This window comes from Solanum lycopersicum, chromosome 3 (assembly GCF_036512215.1).
Source record: "Solanum lycopersicum chromosome 3, SLM_r2.1".
In the NCBI taxonomy this organism is placed as follows: Eukaryota; Viridiplantae; Streptophyta; class Magnoliopsida; order Solanales; family Solanaceae; genus Solanum; species Solanum lycopersicum.
In genome coordinates this window covers 6,302,025-6,317,590 of record NC_090802.1, presented here as the reverse complement: position 1 = coordinate 6,317,590, position 15,566 = coordinate 6,302,025, and the positions used below count along the sequence as shown (strand labels likewise).

General features: G+C 36.0%; 3 protein-coding genes across 5 annotated transcripts; all 3 read right to left on the bottom strand.

Moving 5' to 3' along the window:
- Nucleotides 1-126: 126 nt before the first annotated feature.
- LOC101245230 (SWR1 complex subunit 6) lies at nucleotides 127-2,918 on the bottom strand. Its single transcript, XM_004234484.5, has 4 exons — nucleotides 2,533-2,918; nucleotides 2,339-2,441; nucleotides 702-805; nucleotides 127-613 (listed from the first exon to the last, which is right to left on the bottom strand). Exons 1-4 carry the CDS (start codon nucleotides 2,635-2,637, stop codon nucleotides 410-412), a joined length of 516 nt encoding a protein of 171 aa, XP_004234532.1. The 5' UTR covers nucleotides 2,638-2,918; the 3' UTR covers nucleotides 127-409.
- A 751-nt stretch (nucleotides 2,919-3,669) lies between these two features.
- LOC101244931 (calmodulin-lysine N-methyltransferase) lies at nucleotides 3,670-9,084 on the bottom strand. The gene is made up of 7 exons (XM_004234483.5): nucleotides 8,929-9,084; nucleotides 8,445-8,625; nucleotides 7,095-7,174; nucleotides 5,595-5,655; nucleotides 5,392-5,507; nucleotides 4,471-4,603; nucleotides 3,670-4,123 (listed from the first exon to the last, which is right to left on the bottom strand). Exons 1-7 carry the CDS (start codon nucleotides 9,023-9,025, stop codon nucleotides 3,844-3,846), a joined length of 948 nt encoding a protein of 315 aa, XP_004234531.1. The 5' UTR covers nucleotides 9,026-9,084; the 3' UTR covers nucleotides 3,670-3,843.
- Nucleotides 9,082-15,566, bottom strand: LOC101244460 (oligopeptide transporter 7-like). 3 transcript variants are annotated; one of them, XR_011220352.1, is made up of 8 exons: nucleotides 15,296-15,520; nucleotides 14,118-14,712; nucleotides 12,095-12,664; nucleotides 10,837-11,092; nucleotides 10,334-10,516; nucleotides 9,571-10,207; nucleotides 9,223-9,300; nucleotides 9,082-9,131 (listed from the first exon to the last, which is right to left on the bottom strand). XR_011220352.1 is itself a non-coding variant. In XM_010319390.4 (6 exons), exons 1-6 carry the CDS (start codon nucleotides 15,327-15,329, stop codon nucleotides 9,593-9,595), a joined length of 2,253 nt encoding a protein of 750 aa, XP_010317692.1. In that variant the 5' UTR covers nucleotides 15,330-15,566; the 3' UTR covers nucleotides 9,412-9,592. The 3 variants fall into 3 exon arrangements, 2 of the variants coding, with proteins under 2 accessions (XP_010317692.1, XP_069152375.1); XM_010319390.4 differs by lacking the exons at nucleotides 9,082-9,131; nucleotides 9,223-9,300 and having other exon boundaries at nucleotides 9,412-10,207; nucleotides 15,296-15,566; XM_069296274.1 differs by lacking the exons at nucleotides 9,082-9,131; nucleotides 9,223-9,300 and having other exon boundaries at nucleotides 9,412-10,207; nucleotides 15,252-15,541.

The window sequence follows — 15,566 nt, the reverse complement described above, 5'->3', positions numbered from 1 at the left end:
TATTAAGGTTCAATGGACAGACCCCATCTATCTCCATTTCCCAGTAAAGTAATGGAACACTTGACAGCAAAACAAAGCAAAGAGCAGTGAGAACATATTGGGGAAGGCAAGTTAACACAACCGTCATAAAGGTAAGTAAAATGATGTTTTAAGAACAGAAAAACAAATGTATGAAAAAAGTAAAGCTCAAAGCAAAGAGAGCTCTTTGACAAGCGGGAGTAACAACAAATATGCCTTCGGAGAAAAAGGACAGTCCAATATTTCCAAAGTAAGCCAGATCAGTCAGAAAAGTACCTGAATATGTACATAAGCTATATAAAGATGAAACTAGAAATGGTAGAGGCGTACAGGACATGAGAAAAACGCTTCAGCATGTCCATCCAATTTATTAGGTAGCAACTCTAACCAATTAAGCAACAAATTTCAAGCATCGAGTATCATTATGAATGGTCCGACATTTGATTGAGCAGAAGCGCATCCCACACTGCACGCATGTATAGGTCGAGGAGAAACCACAAACTGTGCAGAAATGGCGGCGAGCGATGGAACTTGGAGGTCCTACCGCTGCTCTTAAATAGGTTGGCACATGTGGTGGCAAGGACTCTAGGTTTGCCTTCACAAGTAGAACAGTGAGAGGTTAATTTAGGTCATTGAAGTAGAGGAGAAAAAAAACATCTACTAGCCTTGGAAAAATCTAATACCTCATTCAAGAGCTCAAGGAATGATTTTGGGGCTCTCTTATTCTCAAGAGCCTTTGCTTGGCGAGTTTTCCGCTTTGTGCCCTTTGGGTACTTCTTATGAAATACTGAAATTAAAATTAAAAAAATTGAAGTGAAAAAGTAAGAAAGTTTTTATACTTATAAATGGAAGAGAAGGAATAGGACCATATAAATCCTCCACTAAGGACCGAAAGAAAAGGTATAACAAAAGAAGTTTGCTGAAGGGATGATAAAGATAGAAGGAAACAAAGATAACAAGATAAAGATGGTTATATTCTTTTCATTTACTCCTCTGTCTTTTCTTTTTACTCATGGTCAGGCGGTCGCTAGCTTCTGAAATTCTCTGGATCCACCATTAATCCATCAGGCACAAGAAGAGAAAAACGTCCCCCAAATCCATTGTCTTCATTCAACAGCAATGGTTTTACAGATAGACGACTACACTCTCTGACAAAAAAGCATCAAGTCCCACAAATATTTATTTTACTCCTTAGTTACTGAATAGGTAATGAGGCAGGCTCAGCTTCAATGAACATGCAAATATAAGGGAATTACAGCTATGTGAAGCACTCCTTATTGAATATATGAATCAACTAAAGACAAGAGGGTGTTGCTCGGATGGTAAGCACCCCTCACTTCCAACCCGAAAGTTGTGAATTTGAGTCACCAAGGGAGAAACAAGCCGTGAGCTCCTAGGGAGGGGTAAAAAGAAAAAACTAAAGCGTGTAAACGTACAATCTGTAATACAGAATGCAAAAGTCCATATATTCTCTATACCATCTTTTATTGAGCAAACTAATCACCAAAGCCTGTAAATGTACAATTTCCTGAGTGTGGTGAAAGATCTATCTTCCTATCTATTATTCGTGAAACATAATGCTGGCATAAATGACAAAGGCTGCTATTCTCTCAATCCTATACTGCTTAAGCGAAAGGAATAGGAAGAACCCAAGGAACCAATCAAAACTATGCCAAAATTTTAAACTAATTAGGACAGTTATACCAATATTTCATATATATTCTGGCACATTCAAGCCCATTTTAGTGTAGTTAGCATGTCCCAACCAATGAAATCAGTATTAAGAGGAATTCATCATACTTATAGACTATTTTTAGTCATTAGCCTATCACAACCCTCCTACTTTATTGTAACTACTGACCAACTATACTATGGGAAACTCACAACCTAAGAACAAATTCAACTCCAGACGAGCTAAAACTAGTGGAAGCGGTAACACTGTAATCCAGAGTACACAAGTTCATAATTCTTCATACCATTCTTTATTAAGCAACTTATCACCAAATCCTGTAAATCTATGATATCCTGCAGGCTGTTGGTGAAATATCCATATTCCTATCTATTATACATGAAACCTAAATATGCCATATCTATTCCAGCAAATTCAAACCCATTTTAGAGGATGTAGGGCGCCCCCAACTAATCTATTCAGTATTAAGAGGAATTCATCATACTTAGACTATTTTTCCTCCAACCGTTAACCTATCACGACCCTCCTCCTTTATCGAAACTTCTGACCAATCATGTAATGGGAAACTCACAACCAAAGAACAAATTCAACTCTAAACAAGGAACAAAAAAAGAAAAAGAAAAAAAAAACCTTGATCCTCATCGTCAAGAGAAGCTTCATCATCATCATCAAGTAGTTGAGGTTCCACTACTGCATTATCACTTTCCAAAGCATCAAGCCGCGCTAGCATAGCCTACTCCGACAACGAAAAAAAAACAAATATGAATCATCAAATTTAGCAGGATATCCAAAATTTGAGTTAAACCATAAAGTATTTAGAATACCTGTGTTCTATTATCAGAACTGGCAAGAGCAGCAGCCATCTTTGGAGCAATTTTACGAGTTCTCATAGACATTCTCCGCGCTGAATTCGATATTTCTTCATCCATTGCTTCAAAAGTGAGATTCAAAACTACAAAATTAATTTACTACTTTTGTTTTTTTTTCCCTTCACTTTCCTGATTCCGATACCAAAAATGAGAAAATCTGAGTTATCCCGTGACGAAGATAAAAAAGGAAGAGAAGTTTCCGTCGATGAAGATCAGAACAACAGCCGATCGCCGGCCGGCGGGAGAATTAGGGGTTAAAAATGTTTCGAGCTCCGAACTGAGAGAAACAACAAACTATCCGACTTTGAGTTTTGTTGAATCCCTGTATTTTCAAAGAACTCAAATTTAGACCCCAAACTATACCAAATTGTATTGTTATCCCCCCTAACTTTTTAATTATTTTTTCCGAACTTAGCTTTATATTCCTCGTTTTAATTTGTTTGTCTTATTTATCTTTTAAGTTTGTTTAAAACAAAAAAAAAGGTCTCTTTCCTTTTTAACCGCTCTTTAATTTCGAATTTCTACCGAAGATGTTAACAATCACCAGATTAAATGACATGTTTATACATTCAACATATTTCAATGTAAAATTACAAAATTTAAAAGTTTCTTTATTTTTTGAATTCCATTCAAAGTAAAACAAGATAAACAAATTAAAACGAATGAAATAGTTCATTAAAAGTTAAAACACTTTCAATATCAATTTATCTTCAACTTTATTAGTCCCTTTAAATAAAGAACCAAAATTTTGGCTTAAATATAGAAACAACAAACTATAAATAAAAAATAAATTGATGTGTAACAAAAATTTCAAGGAAAAGGTAGAAATTAAATAGCTTAGTATTTGAAATATTTAAGACATAATACATAGATATACATTTAAACTTGAAACGTGACGTGTGATAGCCAATAGAACAAGGAAGACACAAGACATGACAATATCATGATGAGCAGATAGTTGAGCGTTATCGCAAGGTATTTCCACTGAATGTTCCATTTTTGATAGAGAAATAGTTAACATCATCAGTTGGTGCTTTGGAGTTTATATTCAATACACAACCAAATCATTTCTTCTCAAGAAAGTGAAAGAACTAAAGTTAATGGGTTCTGAATATCAAAATTTTGATAAACTGATAATAATCAGTGACTTGTCCATAGTGGAATCAGTTCATATATCATAGTATATAAGATCTGAGCTAGCTTTTGATGGTTTTGTATGTACAAAATAAGCATACTAGACACAGTATAACCTGCATTTTCAAATCTTCATCGCGTAATTCTGACCAGTAAAGGATAGCAATGATCCATCTCATAATTTGGCCAGGAATCATCACCTTCGACAAATCCCTGATGACGCCTCCAAACTTCTGTGTCATACATTTCGTCTGTGCTGAAATGCAATCCGCTATCTTTAACTTCTCCGAGAAACTTGTCCAATGAGTTGCCTCTTCTGGGGCTGAAAAGTATGGCTTCAGAAGGACCTTCCTTTTTTAACAATGATTTGATAGTTCGGACAAGTGCTCCATGGAATTCTTTGAAGAAAGTGCTGCAAAATGACAAAAGAAGTAAAACTACAGAGTAACTTTAGCAGACGAAAAGGAGAAGATCCGTCTTCTGTTCTTGCACGTGTACATGAAAGGCTTAGGTGACAAAGATAAGAATTGAACTCCCCCACACATTATAGGTAGATCTCAACAGAGGGGGGGAGGGGGGTGGCTAGCATGGTCGTTATACAATTTTGTATAAATCATAGAGCTTTCTGTTCTCCAAGTTAGCATTCATTAGCCATTGATGTGAAAACAGTGACTCAGAGATATGATGCATTCAGTTCACAACTTACAGCAGAATTCTCAACGAGGAAAAGAACAGTTTAGTAAGAAAAGAGACAACTACCAGTCACTTGCAATGATGACATCAAATGTGTTGGAGATATCAGAGTCTTTTTCCTGACCCCAGTGCAGCATCAATGGCTTCACCTCCGTACCACCAAACGAACCAGAGTTGGCATTCACATTACGCTGTATATCTGAATGTTAAGTACATCTGAAGTAAAGAGATATGTGAACCAATCGAGTTACTGAACCACTAATTAAGTTTAGACACCTTATGCAATGTTTGATAGGCACAGGTCATAGTTTGAGCTGATAGGGGCAACAATAAAGCTTGGAGATCAATCACTGTTTGTGTAACTGGAAGCAAATAGAAGACTGACAACTCCTTTAAAGATTACCGGTAAATTTGATTCACTACATGATTACCAATTTATATCTTAGACTACAGAAAGTACGAAGTAAGGATTCAAGATACTGCACAACTAATGGACAGGTGAAAAAGACGAGGTCTTAGCAAATACTACATTCTTCAACATACTACTGATGAATGACAAACAGCTTAATTACTAGGTTATTATTGGAGTTGACAAGCAAAAACAAGTGGCATGATCAGTAAGTGGAAAATGAACAAATACAATTTTTCCTCTTAGATCAAACACTAGTTTATTGCTTGAAATCCTTGAACAAGCACACAGTACAACAGCGAAAGGATCCCTCCAGGCTCCAGCACAAAGATGATTAGGTGGCATGGTTCAGCAATCACCAACCTTTGTGCTTATTTTTCCTAACTGATACAGGTTGGTCCCCAGGACATAAAAAGCAAGGCCTCAACACAATGGATACTAGTGAATCCACAAAGTAATTAAAGAAAGAAGTGCAAAAGCAGAGTGCTTTTGTCCTTTTACCTTTTATGTACCAGAAATTGGCCAAAATCGGTGCAACAAATTACAGTGCACATCTCCCCACTAAATCAAAAGGATACAATCAACAACTTGGGGATTTCCATCAGATATGAAAACTTCTCGTGCTTCTGTGGTCATTGCGACGATCAATCCAGCTAAGCCATAGCCAGATCCAAGCTCAATGACTCTTTTTCCCCTGGAAGAGTCGAAAATCAACTGAAATCAGTTGAAGGTACAACCAAAAATATTATAATCCAATATGAAATATAACATTTGTTAATACCTGAAAATGTTTGCACGTGACAAGCAGTAGTGGGCAAGGACATCCTCTGACGGCCATTGACCTGCTCAACAAGAAAGTCTATAAATTAGAAGGCAATGATAGCATACATGACATGGACCATTAAGGCTTACTAAACGATATGCATATTCTAGTATATAAATATTCCGTGAAGTTCCAGTTGTTTACGAAAAAACTTTATTCCAGAACAGAAGAAATTAGTCTTTTAGAACGGAGTTAAAGAATCTTAATCTGTAAATGATATTAACTAGAGGACAATTCCAATCATCAAAAGAGACAATTTATAGCCATGACTAAGTAGCTCACAGCATCAAATTGCAGTCGATGAAATACTTCATCGCCATGTATAAGTGTGTAAAGTGATGAGGTTCTAAGTTTTCAGAAGTTTGATTCATGCAGTACATCCAGAAGATTGCTTATTATCACAATGTTTGCTTTTGTCTTTTGTCTTTTATCTTCTATAGTTGCAAATAACATCTATTTTTTTACGAAAGGTATATTATTTCCAGTCTCGTCATATTTTAATCAAAAACTAGCCAACTCCAATTTCCTCTTCTTGAATTCACTGGGGGATTCAAAGGGGTAATCAATGAGAAATAGCATTTCCTACAATATATAAGATCTTTCTGTCCAAACCTCTGGAAAGAATTTTATGTTCAGAAAAGCACCTAAAACAGAAGCCAACAGTGTGGGCTATATTAGATAAGTTAACTCTACACTTAGTGAACTCAAACAACAAACTACAATAACAATTTTAGTATTTATTGTTTCTTCATTTCACAATTATCTTCAAATTTCTTCTGTTAGTGGAGAAAAGGTATCTACATTGATAAAAACATGTTCTCCTACAAAAAAGATCCTCGCTTACCGTGTAATCCCTCACTAAATGCCTTTTTGATTCTCAACATCTAAAATACCAGTCAGCATTTGGACTGTGGTTTACTTTAGCTAAGCAGTGAGTTGACATCGCTACAAGTGACGCAGGCATTAATTACCGTCCAACACTGACTACAAGTATATTCATGTAGTTATCTAAGAAAATAAGATGCAACAATTTCCATATTCAACTTAGAAATTATTTGTCTGATAATGGTGGTGTTTAGGGAATCTTGCACGCACCTCGACTAATTCACGGGTACTCCCACCAACACAAGTACCGGGTAAGTCTGCCCACAAAGTTTTAGGCAGATGGGAAGAAATCACCTACTGTTGTTTCTCCTGTTAGGAATATTAACCAACTACTTCCCACAAAGGCTTAGGCTGACCTCCAAAGTTTGCACCTACTTAATTGACCACTAAGCCACACCCTCAATGCAACTCAATTAACAACATCAAACTAAACTGGTCTGTGAGTCTGATAGACAGACATCAAATTCAATATAGAGCAGAACCAGGACAAATTCAGACTTTTCTTGGTAAGGAAAGATATACATACTTTTCCACGAAAGTAAAAGCAAATCGAAGAATGCAAAAAGTACTTACAAACAAGTCCAGTGTTGTCAATGTCATATCTATTGCAGACCTCAAAGTCATTAAGATGTGCCATATCATCCGCTCTCTGACTGCATTAAAGTCAAGCCATTAGAGATCATCAAGGAACAACATCAACCAGTTCATTCTGATGAGAGCATTATTCCCCATATTCCGTTAAATTCCAATTATCCAGGGCCAAAAGATGAAAAACCAATCAATGGAGGGGGATTACAAAAAAAAAAAAACTCCCTCTATTTCAATTTGTTTGTCTTACTTTCCTTTTTAGTCCATTTTAAGAAGAATGTCTCTTTTTTTGGCAATTCACTAGTTTTAACTTTCCACATGACATGTTTAAGACCACAAGATTAAAGAGCGTTTTGGCACATTCTACATACATCTAGTTTACGCCCACAAGATTTATAAGTCCTCTTTTCTTTCTTAAACTCCGTATCAAGTCAAAATCAAACAAACAAATTGAAACGGAAAAAGAGTTATATTTTTCACCCAAAATGAAGAATAGGGGAAACACTAAGCAAATCCGTCAATCAAAATAAGGATGTCAATGTTAAGAAAATGAACATTGGGACTAACCCAACCTCAAAAGCAACCTCATGAGGTGAGGATTGCTCAAAATCATATAGGAAGATCAAATCCTCCATGAGACTTAATTGGTCAGGAAGTGTGAGTTTTTTTTTTTTTTTTATGGATAATAGTTTTCTCGAGGTGCATGCTACCTCCTACCAACATCGATACCTAATAACTTTGTCCATCAGATGTTGGACAAATGGAAAGAAACCACCTAGTATTTTTTGTCTCTGCTTGAATTAGAAGCTGAGGCCTCATAGTTCTCAATCCACTTCATTGATCACTAGACTAGACCTTAGGGTGCCATGACACATGATTATTACCCAAGACCATATACCATGTAAGGACTCAACAAAGGTAAGAATTTGATCACTGCTGCACAGACTTCTATAGGGTGACAACATGTGGGTGCCTCTATGTGATTCAAGTCAAGGTAATGGATGCCCATCCACTACCCTCATACTACATCCACCCATAAGCAGGGGTGGATCCAAGATGGTTGAAGGGGTTCATCCGGACCGCCTTCGATGAAATATAAATTATTATATTACATATATAAAATTATAAATGGTTGAAATCATTTTTATGCACATATAAGTAGATGTTAATCCCCTGTTTCCTTGTGCTCTAATATTTTTTATAACTTGAACCTCGATAGTGAAAAAACTGGCTTCGCCACAGCCCATAAGTGAAGTGAAAAAGAGGAAAATGAACTTTAGCTTACCATACTCAAAAAAGAAGAGGAAAATCAACTTAGGAATAATGGGAACTCACTGAAGAATAAGTGGGGAAGCATTAGTAACTGGCAATGTATAGCATAAGGTAGCATTCCGCGAGCTATCCATCGAATTTACATTTTCTTCAACACGATCTTTCATCAGATGAAATGGAATCAAATTGAACCCATGAGTTGCCTTTCTAGATATTCGCTGAATACCCATTTCAGATTTATCTTCTGAAACACAACAATTCAATCCAAATTATTCAAACCCAGAAAATAAATTGAGCAAAAAAACAAGTCTTTTTTATAACAGAAAAATACTTCACAATGCCTATATCTGCAAAAAACCTCAACCCCAAAAGGTAATGTTACTTAACAGATCCCATGAGTTGATTTCCTTGATATTCACTGAATATCCATTTCAGATTTATCTTCTTAGATACAACAATTCAATCCATACGCTCAAAAATCTCAAAAAATTGATTGTATATATATATATATTTGAATGTACGTTAAGAAAAAAAAAGATTTTTAGACCTGAATGGGATGAAGAGCGACGAATAAGATTACGACGAAGGATCTTCCATCGAAGTAACGATGCATTTGTTGTTGATTTTCCACTATTTGCCTCCATTTTTGCACTTTCTTGAGCTCGCTTTTCACTTTTGTGTTATGGAATGTATGAATCGTGATGTATATGTGTACCAATACGACGTAGTTTAAGCTGTTTCTAGCACTCACTAATTTAAAATTCAGGTTAATATATATATATATATATATAAAGAAATTTTATTATAACCACCATAGATTGTGATAGGATGGCAAGATTACCTCCATCTATAATCAAAGGTTTGAAAGTACAGGTCGTGGAAATGAAGTCACTTTAAGTAGAAAGAGTTTTGTTACGTCCTGCATACAAAGGACATGAATATAGTTAACACGAGTTGATGAGTGATGACTCGTGCTTACTCAGAATTTCTCGTTTATAGTTATAACAATGAGAATAAAAACGCGGAGAAATCTAAGAATAGTCAAATACCATTTCCATCAATTTTGTAATGAAAAATGAAAGGATGAAAAGTTGCACAATCCTCACAATGATGAATTTGTTTAAAAAATGCATGAACTACTAATCTACTTCCATTTACAAACATATACACCAAAAGAATAATCAAACACCTTCGAATAAGTCCAGGCACATCTAAAAAACTGGGCAGCCTTTAACCACAACCCCTTCAGCAGTTGGACATTTAGCCAATGGGCATTGATCTGCATCACTTCCCCACCAGTTAAGCCTAACATGCTCCATTCCCAAGCATAAATACAACAACACCCCCATGAATGCTAATCCAGCATCTAACGCGCCAGATAAAACATAATTGTGACGACTCCATAACTTCTGATTGTATCTATAAACAACAAATCCGGAGAGAAAAGCTATGATGATCCAACTGTTGTAGTTGACGGAAGTAGCTGGTGGCATATTGATTATACCAGCTAATAGTACTGGCACTGTGATTAACCTGATCCACTGCTGACTAGGGAAAGTCTTGTGCGCGATCCAAACAATGACAGGAGCTATAGCTCCAAATAAGAAAGACCAGTTAAGGGCAGAGTAATGGCCAAGGTTTCCGAAAATTCTCTGTGGCCCAATCAAACCCCAGATGACCGAGGCATCATAAAATACATGATCGCCTGGGCATGTCCACGGACTTCCAGGAGGAAGCAAAGCCCTGTCACAAATATCCGGGACAGTGTCTATGAGCCACCATGCTGTTCCAAGATGCACTAAAGCTGATATCAACGTTCCAGCAACCTGATTAAAGAGTTCAAAGCTCAAAGATTACAGCTTGTAGGACTATTCATTCAACCAGGCACCCGAGATAGTTTCATGTGCCGGCATGTAGGGATTTACATATGCAGAAGGAAAAGAAAATCCAACCTGAGCCATAAACATTGCTCTTGGAGGAATCTTCATGTAATGCCCAAGCTTTAAGTCTTGTAAAAAGGTTAATCCCTGTTTCATGCTGATGTAACCGTACACCTTAAAGCACATGTTAGCTACTGGATAACCGGGGTACAAGTAGCCAATTATGTACTCCGTTATCACATTCAAACCAGGAGTCTGTGCAAAGAGACAAAGGAAAGTTAGAACAAGAAAGAAGTTCGTGTGGCTATATCATCCTCATCTAAGACTGCATTGCGCAAAATCCAGATGCTCTCATCTAGAGTATGCAAAATCCAATATCAACTAGAATGCAGAAAACAGATACCAATGTATTACCAGAAAAATTATGCCAGTTTTATTACTAACTCAAGTACTAGTCTCAGCTAATTTATGGCAATATATCAGTATTTTTAATGGAATAAACCATTGGGTAGGATGCGATCAACAAAAGCTATGGATGATTGCAAACAGCTGTGAAACAGAATATAGCACATTACTTGGTTTGTGGTAGCAGTGATGACTCCAACAGGAAGGGTGAAAAAGAATGCAAGTCCACACGCCAGTAAGACACCCCACCAAGGTAATTGGAGCTGTGTTTTGTAATATTCACATATAAACACAGTAGCAGCAATATTTACAAGAAGAATGCTTAAGAACCACCATTCAGGAACTTGCTTGTATTTTCTCATGAGCTTTGTGTGAATATCCATTTTCTTCTCTTGGAAAGCAGACTTGCTTAGCTGCCACAGGTCTCTACATATCAAAAGCCAATGAGTTGATTATTTGCTGCCAGGTGAACTAAAGCTAAAACTAGCTCAATATTCAAATACAGAACACAAAGAGTATAACAATGCAAAGTTCCACTTGTCTTTGTTTTCTCCACATTAGAAACACGGAGAATTTGTTTCCTTTGTACTTCCCTCAACAAGATGAGGAGAGAACGAAAATCATTTAGTAAAGAATTCAGGGAATCCCTTTTTCTGATCACATAAAAAGACCTATTACAAATATCTGAGCATTTATGTGTTGAAAGCTATTTTTAGCAAGTTTTTGTTTTACTAATGTATCCTAATAAAGTAGCATTTATCTTTTTTTCCCCACCCCTATTAGTTTTCACTTCTTTCTGGTCACCCACTTCACTTTTAATGTAACACCATAGTGCAGCTAAGATTTGCATGGAGTATCAGATCTACAGAAATAGTGAAACTTATCATACTTGCACAATTCAGTCGATCAGCAGCAGTCTTTGAATATCACATGGTCTAACATTTATACCTATCAACTCAACTTTTGCCTCGGACAAAGTCTTTTTCCAGTAGAAAGCACACATATCACTTGCAAATCACTTTTTGATTGGTATGCCACTTATAAATTATTTTTAATCACAAATTGAATATAGTGATCCTCTCTGATTCTTTCTGATTTAAATGTTTTAACATAGAATCAGTATATCGTGAATATTATCTTTGGCGAAATCTGTAACTATTTTAGTTGTTTAGTGTAAAACAAGTTAACAACCTACATACTAAGCTATTCCTGAAACATTACAAAAAAAGGATCCTTTTAATCTTTAGTGACAGTTTAGATGTGAAGCAAGTTGCATCAAAAAACACATTAAAGCATTGTAGAAATTCAAAATAAGAGACTCAGACATATAGATTAGTATATAGACAAAAAGATACAGATACAGAGATGCACATAAATAGGCATGATCAAACCTGTGAGTATTATCAGTTGTCCAAGATTGCAACTTACCGTCCATGGAAGAGGAAGACATGAACGACTGTGGCACTGAGGCAAGCAAAGCTGAATGCATAAGTCATTGAAAAGAAAGTGCTGAGGTAGAGAGGGCCCTCGTGATCATATGCATTGAAATCAATATGGAAATTTTGATCGATAATGGCTGAAATGTTGTATGTTTGACCATCTGATGTGAAGAGGCCGTCTGAGAATATTGGGAAGGTTTTGGCTTTGTACACATTGGACCAGTACATAATAGGTGTAACAACATACATAATGAGAAAATATCCAGCAGCAATGTTTGCAGTTGCGAACCATGGACTAGCTAGTGGGCTTCCGAGATAGGATGATATACTAGACCAATCGAGTCCAATGGCACCCATTCCAAGACCATGAAGCCCAGAACCCAACTGTTGGGCAAGGACAGAAGCTGGGAATATCCAACATAGCCATGAAAGGGAACTTAGCATCGGGAAAAGGTAACCTGGAAAGACATAGTAAGCAAAGCTACATAAAAAGGCAATGAGGAAGAATTGGTTTCGTGTCAATTCGTTCTTGGCTCTTTCTTCTTTTTCATGAAGGGCCCTGCCAGTTAGAAATGAAAACCACAATAAGCATAATTATCATAACAACCACAAAACAGCATTTATTTGTTTACAATTCTCTCCTAAATACTACATATTTCAACTACTTGACCTTAAAGATTTATTCAAGTTCCTCCACCACGCCACCATCCAGTATATGGAAAGATTGAATTACATAGACAGTAAGCGGGATATTGTTGATCCTCCTACAATTGGAGGGGAGACAAGCTCTTCAATGACCCTTATTCATACCATACAAATTCAACCCCTTGTTATCACAAACTGTGAGGCAGATTCGACCACTTGGATATGGTATCATCCTAAGTCCCAAGTGTAATGCAGGTGACCAACCTAATCATGGGCAATCTTGATCACTCCCCTTGTGACCAGAAAAAAATTTACTTTTTTTAAGTCATTAACACTATTAGCCGTTTGGTAGAGTGTATAAGAATAATACCAAATAGATTGTTTAGTGATGTATATTTTAACATTTAGCAATGCATGTATTGATTATACTTGCATTAATTATACGTAGATTATTTTTATTCATTGTTTGATTTGATGATTAAAAAATAATATGCATTGCACAAAAAAATAATTTACAAAGATAAGATGTAAAAGGGGATTAAGGGGCAATTGAATCTTTAATTGAGCTAATGCATGCATTAAAACCATTGTATTGCTGATACCATAAAATTCATGATATTTAGTAATACACAGCTCAATACACAATAGAGTGTATGAGTAATGCTAACTAATGCATTAGTTACATAGATTAGATAAGAGTATCAAACAAGATACTAATAATACACAAAGCTAATATATCTAACACAGGATTTGAACTCTTAACTTCAAGGATACCTAAACTATAAGTTTTAGGAGGTTCAAAATATAAATATCTACATAAATATAAAAAAATTATCTTATATATATCATATAAATTTTTACCGAAAAAATTCGAATAAAACCTCGAAGTCACATGGGTCCGCTCCTGCATCCCACACGACCCCAAATGGGATGGGTAATTATGTTAAAAGTGGAATAAATATGAATCTACTCCTATTATCCATGTAAGGTGTAGGAACTACCAAAAAAATATAAAAAATATTTTATAATTTCACATGCTTGATTGACTTGAATATTTTGAAAAATATTGTTTTTGAATAATTTATTTTTTCTATTTTTTTTTAAAAAAAATATTATTCCTATACAAAAAATAAATAAATAAAACAACATTTTTCGAAAAACTCTATTTTAACTTTATATTCGAAACAGATCTTCGATCCTAACTCAACAATCAACCCGACCCTACACCTGACATGGACGCAAACTCTCAACCCGACCCATAGACAAGATTACACTACCTAGCTGTTGTGCCACGTGGCAGAAGCCCAGCTAATATCACAAAAGATAAAGGAAGTCTATATGATAGCTTTTGGTGGATTGTTATGTACCTGAAAAGAGAAACTTGAACAAGATTGTGGGGCCACCACATAGCAGCTGGCTCCACCAAATACTTCCGAAAAAGCCCGGCCCATCCAAAGCCCAATACCTGCGTCGTGAGAACCACGATCAACGAAACCCAGAAAGTCAACGTCCTCTTGTAGAAAACCTTGACCGCACTGACGATATGAATCGCGTACGGATTTCCGGCGCCGGAGTTCGCGAAAATCGTAATCAATACATGCTCTTTCACATTAAACGGTCCTGGATTCATCGTGAATTCGAATTTTCTCCCTTTGAAGAACACTCGATTTGGGATCGCCATAGCCATGAGATGACCTAATGGAACCACCGCGATTTGAGCTGAAATTGAGCCGATTGATAGAGGCTCACGGCGGAACCAGAAGAATTGGTTGAGAAATGAGAGGAGAATACAAGCTAGGGTTCCGAGTATCCACATTCGGAATGTAACAACCGGAAGTGTTGATACGTCGGTGATCGGAACTGTAAGAGCCACTTGCTCAATCGGTGAATTTTCAGATTGAGAACTGCTCGAAACATCATCGCTGTAGTTTGAAGATATCTCCTTCTGCTTCTGCTTATCAACTGCAACATTTGCAGGTAAGTAAAACTAAACCACACAATATGAATACAGCATTCATCAATGGATTCAACTGAATCATTCTCAATAAATATTATCGAATCAACAATTTCAAAAAATTGAAACAGATTCATAATCATAAAACTTGAATCCTAAATCCGCCTATAGACAGGGCTATAACTCAATAACTTTGATCAAAACCACATATTTGTGTTAACGAAATCCATCGAGAATCCAAAACTCAGAAACTCAACAGATTCAACCAAACTCAATAGCGTTATTCAAAATCACATATTTGTGTTAGCAAAATCCATCGAGAATTCAAAACTCAGAAACCCAACAGATTCAACCGAAAATAACTTTATTCAAAATCACATATTTGTGTTAACGAAATCCATCGAGAATCCAAAACTCAGAAACTCAACAGAGTCAACCAAACTCAATAGCTTTATTCAAAATAGCATATTTGCATTAAAAAAATTTATTCAAAAACCCCATAAGTTACATTTTATTCGAATTCATAAACTCAAAATTCTGAATCTACCTCTATTTATACAACGAAGTAGTAGAATTTGTGGAAATGCTTACTAAGTGGAGCTGAGATTTCTTCAGTCTCAATCATGTTTCTCCTCTTTCGTATATATCTTTCGTATTAGGTTGAGCTTTTCATTTGAGCTTCGGAACGTTTCCAATCTATCAAATACGAGAGTTTATTCAGTCGAATTAATGTTATAAAATCGTACAGAATCTACCAATAGAATATATCAATATTTGTTTGAAGACTCAGCAATGGCGTAATTTTATTGTAGAAAATTTTTTGGCGTGAATATGGATAATGTTTTTATATTAGTCAACTAAC

What these genes read in the sequence shown, in the direction of transcription:
- LOC101245230 (XM_004234484.5), bottom strand. Translation starts at nt 2,637, where the DNA reads ATGGATGAAGAAATATCGAATTCAGCGCGGAGAATGTCTATGAGAACT. An exon ending in TCTTGACGATGAGGATCAAG is followed by an intron (nt 806 to 2,338) that starts GTTTTTTTTTTC and finishes TTTTAATTTCAG; the next exon opens with TATTTCATAAGAAGTACCCA. An exon ending in TCCTTGAGCTCTTGAATGAG is followed by an intron (nt 614 to 701) that starts GTATTAGATTTT and finishes CTACTTGTGAAG; the next exon opens with GCAAACCTAGAGTCCTTGCC.
- LOC101244931 (XM_004234483.5), bottom strand. Translation starts at nt 9,025, where the DNA reads ATGGAGGCAAATAGTGGAAAATCAACAACAAATGCATCGTTACTTCGA. An exon ending in TCGCTCTTCATCCCATTCAG is followed by an intron (nt 8,626 to 8,928) that starts GTCTAAAAATCT and finishes GTTGTGTTTCAG; the next exon opens with AAGATAAATCTGAAATGGGT. An exon ending in TGACAACACTGGACTTGTTT is followed by an intron (nt 5,656 to 7,094) that starts GTAAGTACTTTT and finishes CTTGTTGAGCAG; the next exon opens with GTCAATGGCCGTCAGAGGAT.
- LOC101244460 (XM_010319390.4), bottom strand. Translation starts at nt 15,329, where the DNA reads ATGATTGAGACTGAAGAAATCTCAGCTCCACTTA. An exon ending in GTTCAAGTTTCTCTTTTCAG is followed by an intron (nt 12,665 to 14,117) that starts GTACATAACAAT and finishes TCTAACTGGCAG; the next exon opens with GGCCCTTCATGAAAAAGAAG. An exon ending in GAGCAATGTTTATGGCTCAG is followed by an intron (nt 10,208 to 10,333) that starts GTTGGATTTTCT and finishes CTCTTTAATCAG; the next exon opens with GTTGCTGGAACGTTGATATC.